The 12,623-nt window shown below is 46.7% G+C and overlaps 1 protein-coding gene across 1 annotated transcript in view; it reads right to left on the reverse strand.

Annotated features, from left to right (window-relative positions):
- LOC127201971 (phospholipid-transporting ATPase IB) overlaps positions 1-12,623 on the reverse strand; it is a 199,621-nt gene that overhangs the window by 119,832 nt on the left and 67,166 nt on the right. The window contains exons 7-9 of the mRNA XM_051160575.1: positions 6,125-6,186; positions 5,886-5,942; positions 3,664-3,771 (exon numbers count right to left, since the gene is read on the reverse strand). Of these exons, the coding sequence (XP_051016532.1) occupies positions 3,664-3,771; positions 5,886-5,942; positions 6,125-6,186 (227 nt within the window). The remainder of the gene's footprint in view (positions 1-3,663; positions 3,772-5,885; positions 5,943-6,124; positions 6,187-12,623) is intronic.

Here is a 12,623-nt window from a genome sequence, read left to right on the forward strand (position 1 = left end):
AAGCAGTCAACAGCCCTTAACTGAGAGAAAAAAAAAAAAAAAAACTCACTTAGAATTTTTTACATTCTTTGGCCAAAAGTATTGGAGTTTTAAAATTGTAATATTTCAGTGCAGGACGATGCAAAACTCATCTGTCCTTTCAGGGAAGGGTAGCATGTATGATCTTGACTTCCCACAGGCTATTTCCAGAGCGATCAGCCTGGGTGACCTTATTCTGACTGTGCTGATTAAGAAGTCACTAAAGGTTAAGAGATGTGCCCAGGGTGAGGTGGCTCGGACTGGGGCAGGGTCTGTCTCCTGACTTGGGAGCAGAGGTGAAGTTTGGTGCCTCCCTTCACACAGCCTTGAAATCAGAAGCCCTGGGAACTGCCTGAAGAAAAGTCAAGCACAGTACCGGCTTTAGATCCAGTTTCCCTGGAAGCCTCACACCGGCAGGGGACTTTGGGGATGGAGGTAAGATAAGCGACTTAGCTGTGCTCTGCCTTAGAGCAGTTAAGCTGCCACAGAGAAATTTCTGCTGCATGGTTATGTATGATACCCTGGGAAAACCATCCTCATAGCCCAGGGTCATGCCATTCACCATGACAGACACAAGCCAAGTTCTTTAATTTACTGTAGATCTGAGTGTGCTCCTAGAAAAACGAAGACATCCTTAAAATCCTCGGAATGCTGTTTCTTTAGAAGAGTCCACGGGTGCCGTCTTTGATTTCACAAATGCTCACTCGGACTTCCTGGGAAGCTGCTGGGCTTTCACACACCACATCACAAGGTGCCAGAGGGAAGAGGAGACTCTGACAGTGGGAAAGAAGTCTTTTAGCCCTTCCTTCCCTTTGCCCGCTAGGGAAGACCTGCCTTCAACCCTGTGAGAAAAACTCCAAATAGACGAGACTAGACAAAGAAAGACTTAGTCACATTGGTGGGGAAATCTCAGCAGAAACAATGTGCCTTTTCAATGGCTGAAGATGTTATGAATAGACAGACTGCATGCTGCTGCATCTGCCTCTGGCTCTTGAGGGGAGAAATGCCATTTGCCTTTAGATATTACTTTAATTCTTGGAGCTTCAAAAAATTAGGCTCATCTGCCAAAACTCCACTGTGTAGTCAACTACAAAGGATGGTTTATGAAAATCACTAGAAGCATTCTTGATTTTCTTTCTTTCTTTTTTTTTTAGACAGGGTTTCTTTGTGTACCTCTGGCTGTCCTGGAACTCACTCCTTAGACCTTGAACTCAGAGATCGGCCTGCGTCTTACTCTGGAATGCTGGGATTAAAGGGGGTGTCCCATGACTGCCTGGTGCATTCTTAAAATATTAACTTCTAAAAGCATCCTTTTCCCTAGGGTGCTTGTCTTCAGAAAGGATATGGCTTAGACATACATGCAACAGTCCCCCATTAGGACCCTTCTTCCTCAGACCAACCTGAAGCCAGATGCTGTTCCTTCTGAGGATGACACAGTTCCTCCTGTGACAGGAGAAAGCCCTTGTGAGGCTTACTCTGGGAGGCCAGGCTAGTCCTGGGCACTCTCTGTACAACAGATCGTTGATCACCATTGCACAGTGTTTAATATACCCTTACCACTTCTCAGAGAAGCTGCAGACTGCGGAGTCAGGGAGCAGGTGAGACACTGCCCTGGGCCACAGTGTGAAAGCCACACCTTGTATTTTCATACCCTTCCCCATGTGGATCTCATCCCAGAAGACGACAGACGCGAAACAGATCTTTAACGAAAACTGTATCGGTCCTTTCACTTGCCAAGTAGAACCCTCAGTCTTTCCTAGCTGTGCTGTCTCAAAATGGCGCATTTGCTCCCTGCTGAAACCAACCAACAGAAAGAGGAAAAAAAAAAAAAAAGCCACAGTTTAAGTAAAATATAAAGTTTTTATACAAAAGTGCTCTGTAATTTAACTGAACGGGGGCTTTTCTTGACTCCATGTTGGTGGGAACGGCTCACTGTCTGCAAGGATAGCCACGCCATCACTTAATAAAGGGGACATCTGGGAAAGGAATCCGACGGCGATGTCCTCATTCCCCGTGGGGAAGACTTACACACACCAAGAGGGTTAATGGTATGAAGTCACTGGGCCGTTATATCAGGGCACTGCCCATAAATGTACGTTGTTGTTTGTTGACTGAATTGTTGTCATCCAGCATGTGATGCACATGACCTTTGGCCTTGCTCAGGGGAGCTGATAGTTCCTAAAGTGAGTGTACACGGAGGGAGGCGGGGTCTACCTAGAGCAGTCAAGGAGAGGGAACATTTGCCCAGGGAGGGTTTTGTCTGCCAATCAGGCACCCGCTGACTCCATCCTGTCACCTGTGGCTCGCCTCTGATTTAGACACCTGAGTGCTATGTGATTCCTCTCCCTACAGACATCATAGATGCAATGGGGGTGGGGTGGGTGGGGCATGTCCTGCAAGCCCACTCCCGCAAGGCAAGGCCAGCATGCTTGATCCTCACATTCAAGGAGGACCACGCCCCCTCAGGGATATTGCCTGGCTTACTTACCAGGTAAAAGGCGGAGTGCTAATAGCCTTGGGCTTTCTCATGAGCAAAAGCTCTTGGCCATGCACCTAGACTTAGGTAGACGCAGGGCTTTGTGTTCATTTCTACAGCGTGAGGCAGAAGCAGCAGTCAGGACTGCCATGCCCTGATCCTCTTCCTAGCCCTGCGTCTGTTTCCAGTATTATAAGCACCCTACTGCAACTCCAGAGGCTAGACCAGCCTGGACAGCTACTGTAAGAGTACGGACAGGTGTCTAGTGTTAAGAGACAATGACAGTCTCACAGATCACTGAGACCTGGGGTTGGACATGTTGGTTTGGATCCAGAGAGATGCCAAGGCAGAGCTGGACTGTGGGTTTCTGGCTATTGGAAAGAAAACACAGCCTAGAGAACAGACTAAAGTGGCAACACAATGGTGCTTCACTTTACAAAGAGGGATGAGACTAGCCAGTGAGGCATCATAGAAGCTCCTAAAGCCTAGGGCTTGGGGCAGCCCTGTGGGGATCTAAGAGTGATCTGACTATATGTAGGCCAGCGTGGGGTGGACTCACAGAGCCTCACTTGGGAAGTAAAGGGGTTGGTGCTTTAGGCTATACCCGGCTCCTTTTCTCCACACTGGATGTGATAGAGTTCAATGACCTAATTGGTCATTGTGAGTGGGAAAAAAAATTAAAATAAGCATAAGGTTTGAAGAGATGAACAGAGAAGAGAGATTCTGGCACACCAGTTATCTGATTACTACTGTTCTTAAGTTGATATTTTGGAAGTGACCAGTTACCAATTAAGCAGTTCATTGTATACCTAACATTGAACCTGTAATTAGCACAAGGCTTGCTCATGGCTGCCTCAAAACCGCTCCTCTTTTCCAAGGGCCACAAACAGCTGTACATAATCAGCACACATCTAAGGAAACGTGGGCACAGTGTGTAAGTCAGAGGAGCCCGGGTGACATTTTCACAGTATTTAAATTTCTCATGCCGCTTCTGTGGGTGAGACAACCTCTTCCAGTGGCTTTAATTGGCTCATCAACTGATAAGTTTTGATGCAAGCCGATTACAAAAGCCTTTACTGAAGAAGTTCCCTGTCACAAGACACAGAAAGCTCCTTCACTCACATACGCACAAACACAATAGAGATACACACATGATTCACAGTACTGACCTGCCCTTTCATGTCAGGAGCGATGGGGATGGTCGGCCAGATGGTTGAATAGACACCAAAAAACACCAGCCAGATCAGCATGCTTCCCCACACTGCCAGGTGACTGAACTGTGGAGGAAATGAAAGCTTAGACAGGACCCTCTGCTGGCCTGGTGGGTAGGGGGTGTGGGGTGGGTGGGGTGTGGGGTGGGGTGTGGGGTAGGGGGTGGGGGCTGGAGTGGGGTGTAGGGTAGGGGGTGGGGTGGGGGTTGGGGGTGGGGTGGGGTGTGGGGTAGGGGGTGGGGGCTGGAGTGGGGTGTAGGGTAGGGGGTGGGGTGGGGGTTGGGGGTGGGGTGGGGGGTGGGGTAAGGGGGTGGGGGTGGGGTGTGGGGTAGGGGGTGGGGGTTGGGGTGGGGGTGTTGGGGTGGGGGGGTGGACGCCCAGCCAATACGTTGCCCAACCTCCACCCCTCATCTGATCCCCTTACTTGATGGGAAGAAACCGAGGATCTCCTAGTTACTAGAGAACTCTGCCTCTCTAAGTTCCTTGTCTTAGAATTTTTAATGGTGAATTCAAATTATTGATGGCCTTATCTATCCTGAAGATGGATGTGCTTTGAGCCCCAACCTTCTTATAAACTCCATGCCCTGGCCATAATCCACCCACCCCTGGGGTTATCTCAAGTGTTTGCTTTATACATTAAGGGCTCAGCCATCGAGAAAGAGAGTGGTGAAGTGGGTGAACGAACAGAATGTTTTTTATTAATCACTTAGAGACACTATCTGTCCTATTTATTTCAGGGAGTACTTGAAAACAACTTGGGATAAATACAACATCTTTTAAAAACTTGAAATATTGCGTTTAATAGAAATTTAAAAAGCCATGAACAATTAATTGTTCACGTTTATAGGTACAGTGTGACATTCCAATATACACACCACACACACACACACACACACACACACGATAATCAGATCAGGATTGTCTTATCCATGTTCACAAGACATATAATTTCTCAATGTAGGGAATGTTCAAAACTCTTCCATTTGTGTTGAAAGATACAATCAGTAAGTACTCAGCATAGTCACCCCATGTCCTACAGAACAGGAAAGTGACCCCTCCCACCATGTTGCATCCTGAACCCTGCACCCACTAGCTCTTCCCTCGTGCCGCACACCCCTCCCCCTCCTTTTCCTTGGCTGTAGTAACTTGAATTCTATTCTTCCCTTCTCTAAGAGCAAATGTCTATGTTGTGCCTCTTGAGGTTATTGGTCTTCTTTGTGCTGTTAACATGATCCTTGACTTCCTTCTTTGCATCATACTGTCCAATCCATCAGCAAGCTCTGCCTTTTAGGTTCTACTTTGGAACAAGCTGTCTCATATTCCAGCACTCACTACCTCACGACTCCCACCTCCTGGTATAACTGCCATCATCCTTTAACAGAGTCCCGGGCCCCGTGGTGACCGGCCATCCTACCCCAGCTGCCTATCAGAGCAGGAGGTAAATACCCCTGTTACACTGTGGCCGAGAGGTGCTGTGAAGTGTGGCTGTTAGCCCATCCTGGAAAATAGGACGCTGGTAAAGCAAACCTGGGCTAGCTACACAAAGTAATATTCTTTAGCCATGAACAATAGTTCCACGGTGTACCTTAAGGATTCAAAATGGGAGATTTTGGGTGAGGGAAAAAAAAAAGAAAAAAAGAAAAAAAAAAAAAAGAAAGAAAGACAAAACTGTGTGTACCACAGAGCATGCTCTTATTTGAGACCAGAACCCAAAGGACAGAGGACGAAGGACAAGAGTACCATGGTAATGTGTGTGTAAATACTCCATTTCCTGATTTCTTCTCCTGCGTATTCCCTCTCTCTCAGTCTCTCTGTCTCTGTCTCTGTCTCTGTCTCTATCTTTCTCTGTCTGTCTCTTTCTCTGTCTCTCTGTCTGTCTGTCTGTCTGTCTGTCTCTCTCTCTCTCTCTCCCTCTCTCCTTCTCTCCACCTCCCTTTCCCTCTTTCTCTCCCCCATCCCCTGAATCAATAGCCTTAAGCTGTGCTAGGTGCCAAGCATATGAAACACTAGGTGTGATTAAATTCCAAACTTTGCCTCTACAAAGATCAAAAACAACTTTTGCTTGTGAAAGTTGAAATAAGACAACTGTATAGTATTTATTGTCTCCTCAAGGATTAAATGGAGGCCATTGCATGCAACCATCTATAATGGTGAAAGAAATAATTCCAAAGAAAACTCACTTTAGTCCAAGCTGTCGTCTCCAAACCAGCTTTCAGACAAACTGTAACCACAACGTACTGTGAAAAAAACAGAGGAGTTTGGTATGATGCAAATATTTCTCGATCATTCTGAACTTTAAGGAATCCATAGGCCATAAAGGCATGGAATAACTCATTTTAATGTGGAAAGCCTTGCCTACCTGGGGAGATATAACCCACAAGCGTGCCCTTTCAGACTGGCTCAACAGTGCTATACTTACCGTGTAAACAATATTTCCGACAAACAAATAGTCGGTGGCGTGACCACTGGCTAGCGGAGTATCTGGAAAACAAAGAAGCCACTGTTAGCTTCTAGAAGGTTGCAGAGCAATCTGCTTTTTTTTTGTTTTTGTTTTTGTTTCTTCTTAAGAACATAATAACGGAGCAGTATAACTACTCAGATGCGCATTTCAAAACTGCCTCCTTCGTGACTTTGAAGGTACTTTCCCATTACAACAGTATGGTTTTCCATCTTATGTTTTCTTCAGATGGCTAAAAGAAGCTCAGATTTTCAAACAAAACAAATGCTTGATTTTCACTGTATTTATGTTTTTTCGAAAGTCGAAGTCTTTTTTTGTCTGGCTTGAAAACCAGCAGCCCGGGCTGGAGAGATGGCTCAGCAGTTAAGAGCACTGCCTGCTCTTCCAAAGGTCCTGAGTTCAATACCCACCAACCGTATGGTGGCTCACAACCATCTATGATGAAATCTAGTCTCCTCTTCTGGCATGCAGGTGTACATGTAGGTAAAACACTGTACACTTAATAAATAAATAAATCTTGAAAAGAAAAGAAAAGAAAACCAGCAGCCCAGGGCCTCATCTGACAGTGCGTCAAGCACCTCAGCATGAGAACTGTCTCAAATCTTCCTCTTCTGATTTTTGCTATACTGGGACTGTACAACCGTACAACATCAACATTAGGACGAAATGACTGGATTTATTTGGGGAGAGATTTCCCTGCGAGCACAAAGCTATTTCAAAGTCAGAAATAGCTTCCTGGGTAAGGGCCCCACCTCTTTTCCTCCTTTGCACTTGAAGTCAGGTCTGGGGCCCACAAGCCGGGTAGTAGGGATTTCTGTGTTCACATTGCCAGTGCGGCCGCTGCTGGCCCTGCACGCACAGGCTGACTTACTCATCAAACCCGCTGAGGATTCTGTGCATTTTTTTCTTTCTTTCTTTCTTTCTTTCTTTCTTTCTTTCTTTCCTTCCTTCTTTCTTTCTTTCTTTTTTAAAGATTTATTTCTTATGTATACAATGTTATGTCTGCATGCACAACTAGAAAAGGGCACCAGATTTCATTATAGATGGTTGTGTGGTTGCTGGGAATTGAACTTGGGTCCTCTGGAAGAGCGGTCAGTCTCTTAACTTCTGAGCCATCTCTCCAGCCTTTCTGTGCATTTTCTTAAGACGATGTGATAATTGGGTTGAGTCCTAGGTGGACCCTGATTAGTGGGTGGGTCCCTGGAGCCAGCCCTAAAGCCTAGCTTCGCTCCTGGCCTTGAGAGGTGAGTCTGTGTGACCAGAGGAAGGGCGGCAGGCACCCACAGCCCTGAACTTCGATGACTGCTACTGCTCTGGGGGGTGGAGGTGGGGGCTGTACTTGGAGATCAGAAAGAGTCCACCACAGACATAAAAAGAAAGCTCTGGAGACTGAGGGAAGAGCGGTAAAGAGCGGTGACAAGGTGATGGAGAAACCCTGTAAAAGCGAACGAAGAGAAAGTTTTAAAAGGGGGGAGGGGCTTAATTAATTAATAATCTGAAATGGATGTGTGGGCTGAGTGTCCCTCATCTGCCAGCCTAAAAATCTGAAGTGCTTCGGAATCCCGCAGACACATCTTAAGTTTCTGATTAGGGATATTCAATTAATGAAGTCTAATACTCCACAGCCCGAGATTTCTGAGCTAGAACATGCTTCCAGTCCCCAAGCCAGGCGTACTCATCCTGCCCTCGAGAACAGACAGGGAGAGTGCCTACTTCCAGTAACTGGGCTGAGGGCATCCCAGCCGTAGATGCAGCACTTTAAAGTTGTACTCCACGAAGGGTCATGTGAGATCAGTCAGGAGTAGCTTATTTGAGTCCCAGCAAAGACCATAGCCATGAAAGGAGTAAGCGCAATCTCTTCTGTACTCAAGTCTACTCTCTGCAAAGCATTATGGGAACTGGGAAGAGAAGGCATCCTGTCTCCACAGAGTTTGGACGACAGTGGGGGGAAACGACAGACACAAACGAACGAAGTAGGGATGCAGTGAGCCATGGAGGAACGTAATGTGGACTCTTTGACTGCGGAGTGGCCGGAAGTGTGACGTGTGAACAGATCAGAATGACAGAGAGGCGTTAGTTCAGTGATGATCAAGAACAGGCTCCTGGAGCCGGGCGTGGTGGCGCACGCCTTTGATCCCAGCACTCAGGAGGCAGAGGCAAGCAGATCGCTGTGAGTTCGAGGCCAGCCTGGTCTACAAAGCAAGTCTAGGACAGCCAAGGCTACACAGAGAAAACAAAACAAAAACCCAACCAACCAACCAAACAAACAAAAAACAAAAGCAAAAGCAAAAACAAAAACCCAAACAGGCTTCTGGAAAGGGGAGAAATTGCCAAAAACGCCTCTGAAAATAGTGCTTGGTGAACTCAAAGTCCATGATGAAGACCAGCCTGACTCGAGACTTAGAGAGAGAGAGGAAACAGGCAGAGGTCAGTGGAGGCGGAGTTACTAGAACCTGCTGCTGCTGGAGGATGCTGAGCCTTCCATGAAATGGTTTTGAGTATTCTCAAGGGAGCAGTGTAGCTGGTGGGTAAACCGAAAACAAAACAAAACAAAACAAAACAAAACAAAAACCCCGAAAGGATAATAACAAGTGCAGTGGCAGTTTGGCAGCGATGGCAGCCAATCACACAGGTGGGTGATACTGGTGACAGCAGAGTCGTACACCCCACTGCAACACCCTAGCTCCATTTAGTTGCCTAACTTTCCATTAATTGAAAAAAAAAAATCAGTTAAAAAAAGAAATTCCAGAGGCTTGGGAGGAGGGAGACGGGGAGAGTGAGATATTGCTTAATGAACACAGAGTTAAAGTTTGGGGGCAAAGAGACAACTTCACAAACAGCTGGAAGCGCAGGCTCAGTGTAACGAGTGTCTCTCTGATTTGCACATGTAAAATGGTTATAACTGAAGTGTTGATTTCATTTACGTCTATACCTGTTACCACAATATAAAATTAACAAAACTTGACCACAGAGCCCAAATCAACACACCCTTTAGAGTAAACGAGAGCAGTACATCTTTCCAGCCCTGGCCCCAGATCTCAAGAAAAGGCCCCAAAAGCACAGTGACAAACAAACTGTGGGTCAACTGGACTTGAACAAAACTAGGGACATTTATGCCTCATATAACATCACCAAGCAAATGGGGAAAAAATGAAAAGGATGGAGAAAACAATTGCACATTATGTGTCCGATGAGAAGCTTGTGTCTAGGACATAGAACGAACCCAGCATCATAAAACCCGTCAGTGTGGAAACGGGCAGAGGGCTTGAACAGAGGCAGTTAGCAGAGAAGGCACACAAACACAGGGATCCGGAGAAGGCCGGTACGGCTGGGAGTAAAGGAAACCATCTCAAAGCCACTTGGAGAATCATCCCCAACCCACGAGGATGACTACAGCAAGGACGCCAACCAAGAGTTGGCAAGAGTGTAGAGACCTGTAATCGCTCACACACAGCCGGAAGCTGAGTAAGCTGCGCAGACATTTTGGGAAACTGCTGGCACTTCCTAAAAAAAGATTGTGCACATTTATAACACGACCCAGTAATTCCCAAGAAAAATGAAAATGTGGACAAAACACAAAAGCTTACACATGAATGCTCATAGCGGCATTAGTCACAACTGCCTGTGGAGCCTAAAACAATGCACATCATTATTCGTTATCACAGTAGCCTATTCATAACGCAGATGTCCATCAAACGGTGAATGAACCAACAAATGCCCATCACTCTGTGAGTGGTGCATCAATACAATAGGGCATTATTAAGAAATAACAAGGAATGCAAGTACGGGTACATGCCACAACATGGATGAACCTTAAAAAGTGAAAGAAATAAGGCTTAAAAAAAAAAAGAAAAAAAGAAAAAAAACAAAACCCTTATGCTGTATGCTTCTGTTTATATAAAAAACGTCCAGAGGGGGCAGAGCTACACAGACATGGTGCTAAACAGTAGGTTCAGAAGCTGAGGGCTGGGGGCAGGGGAGGGGTCATGTGGATGACTGCATGCTGGAGGCGGGGCAGGGGCGTGTCATGTGGATGACTGCTTTTGAGCCTGCTGAAACATTTGAAGGTTAATGATGGTGTGGTGGTTGCAGAGCTGGAATTGTACCTTGAAATGGGCGAATCGCACAGTATAAACACAGAGGTAGAATTATCTAAGGATGAAGCTGCTATGAAGATGTGGTCGCTTAGTCACTGGCCACATACCAAATGCTCAGTAGCTGTGTGTGGGGACCAGAACCGTAAGGGGTCACAGACGCATTTGCCATCTTCCTGAAGTCCAACTGACACTACAGAGCCAGAATGGCCAGGACAGAGATGCTGAGAAGTGATGACAGAAACTGGTAAATAGTTTGAAGTGAAAATGGTGTGGTATTTGCCCATGGTTTGGAGGTAGAGTAGGAAGGAATGTGGGGAACCCCAGCCTGAGCAGAGAGGTGAAGGGGGGGCACTGGCTTGCGATAGAGAACAGCAGCCTGGTCCTTTATCACAGGAAGCTGGCTGGAGAAGGAGCACCTGAGGACCCGCAGCACTGCTTTCACCTGAGGACCCGCAGCACGGCTTTCAGTTCAACAACAGGAAAGGCCGACATGAAACATGACTGTGTACCAGAGAAGGAAGAGGGGACCTGGTGAACGAGGCCAGAGAAGGAATTCGCTTAGCAGGCAAATCCTGGTCGTGAGCGCTGAGAGACGCTGGTGCAGCTTGGCTCTCTTGCCCAAGCTCTACTGTCAAGAGAGGTCTTTTTTAGAATGGAGGCTGAGTCCTACAAGCCTCGGATCTGACATAGAGGTTTCATGTTGAGGGCAGAGAGTAAAGAAGGTGTGGTGACAGTGTCTAAAATGACCCCTAAATCTCCCTTTGGGTAGGAAATCTAAGATGCTCTTGGCCGCTAAATCAGCCCCATGCATTTAGTGGCCGAGGTGAGAGTCTCAACATGCCCCCCCACCCCCCACCGCTGCCCAGGTCCAGGATGGATTTCCCAGTCTTTCCATCTTGTAGATGCATAAGCATAGATCAGATATTTTAACTGAGATGAGCAGTGACCTTGAGCCTTGATGTTCCGTCAGCACTAAGCCCTGGGTAACCTACGAAAAATTCTGGCCAGGTGGGAGAGGAGGGTGGAAGACTCAGCAGACAATTAAAGCTGATGGTCAAAGTCTGACCGCCTTTGTTGTTTGTTAGTGTGATCCCCAGCTGCTGGGATGCCTGTCACAGACTGCGACATCTGGCCTGACAACTTTTTCATTTCCTTTATTTATGGTGCTGGAGACAGAACTCAGGGCTTTACACTTATTAGGCAAATGCTCCCTACTGAGTTCTACCCTCAGTCACTGTTTTGCTTTGGGTTTTGTTTTGTTTTGTTTTGTTTGAGATAGGGTAGTGCCGCAGCCTCACTGGGCTTACAACCCTCTTGTCTCAGGCTCACCAGTGCCAGAATTACACGTGTGCAAACCAACTCTGAAACTCTTTCAGTATCAATATTTCTAATGTAGGCTGGTTCATGGACTAGAAGAGACTTAAAAGTGCAAAGCATCTTTCCAGTACAGAGGTCTCAGGATATATTGCACATTTGGCACACACATATAAAATAAACAGGAAGGACTGATCTGAGAGGAAGGAGGACAGACTTGAGGTGGGGGAGGACTAATCTGAGAAAGAAGGGAGGATTGACCTGAGGAGGAGGGAGGACTGACCAGAGAGAGGAGGAAGACTGACCAGGTAGAGGAGGCAGGACTGCTCTGAGAGATACAGGAAGACCGACCTGAGGAGAAAGACTGACCTGACAGAGGAGGGAAGACTGACCTGAGGAGGAGGGAGGACCAACCTGGGAAAAGAAAGCACTCACCACCTTTCCCTAATTCTACTGTATGACAAATCAGCTTCCTATGTGCTTGGGTTGACACCACTGAGACACGTTTAGAATAATTTGCAGCTATACGTGACAGGGCCACTGCCATGACGCTGCTCAGGCCATACAAAGGGAGGAGAGGAAAGCTGTCCTGGAGAGCCTGGCACCCTCTGAGACATGGGCAATCTGAGGTGTTGAGAGGAGCCCAACCCAAGCAGTTTGTAAGTCTGTTCTCCCAGACATACATTGTTGGCACTTTTTACATTAGATCGGGGGACCAATATATTGTAGGCTTAGACAAAGGATGTCCTGGAGGCACAATCACCACAGCAGACTTCCGTGGACAGTTGGGGCAAAGCTACCCTAGCCTCTGTATTTAGTAGTAACAGGCCCCGAAATGCTGCATGCAAAATTTCTTTGAAAATAGCTGTGGGAAAAAAAACCCATGATTTATAAGAAAAGTATGTCTCGTTTTCTGAATAGACAGAACCATCAGGGAACTTCTTTAGAATATCCCAAAGGGCACGGCTGATGGTATTTCACAAAGATGCAATTGCAATTAGATGTTCATTAGAAACATCCCATGACTGCCCAGCCAAACCACAGCACAT

Source organism: Acomys russatus, chromosome 18 (assembly GCF_903995435.1).
Source record: "Acomys russatus chromosome 18, mAcoRus1.1, whole genome shotgun sequence".
Lineage (NCBI taxonomy): Eukaryota > Metazoa > Chordata > Mammalia > Rodentia > Muridae > Acomys > Acomys russatus.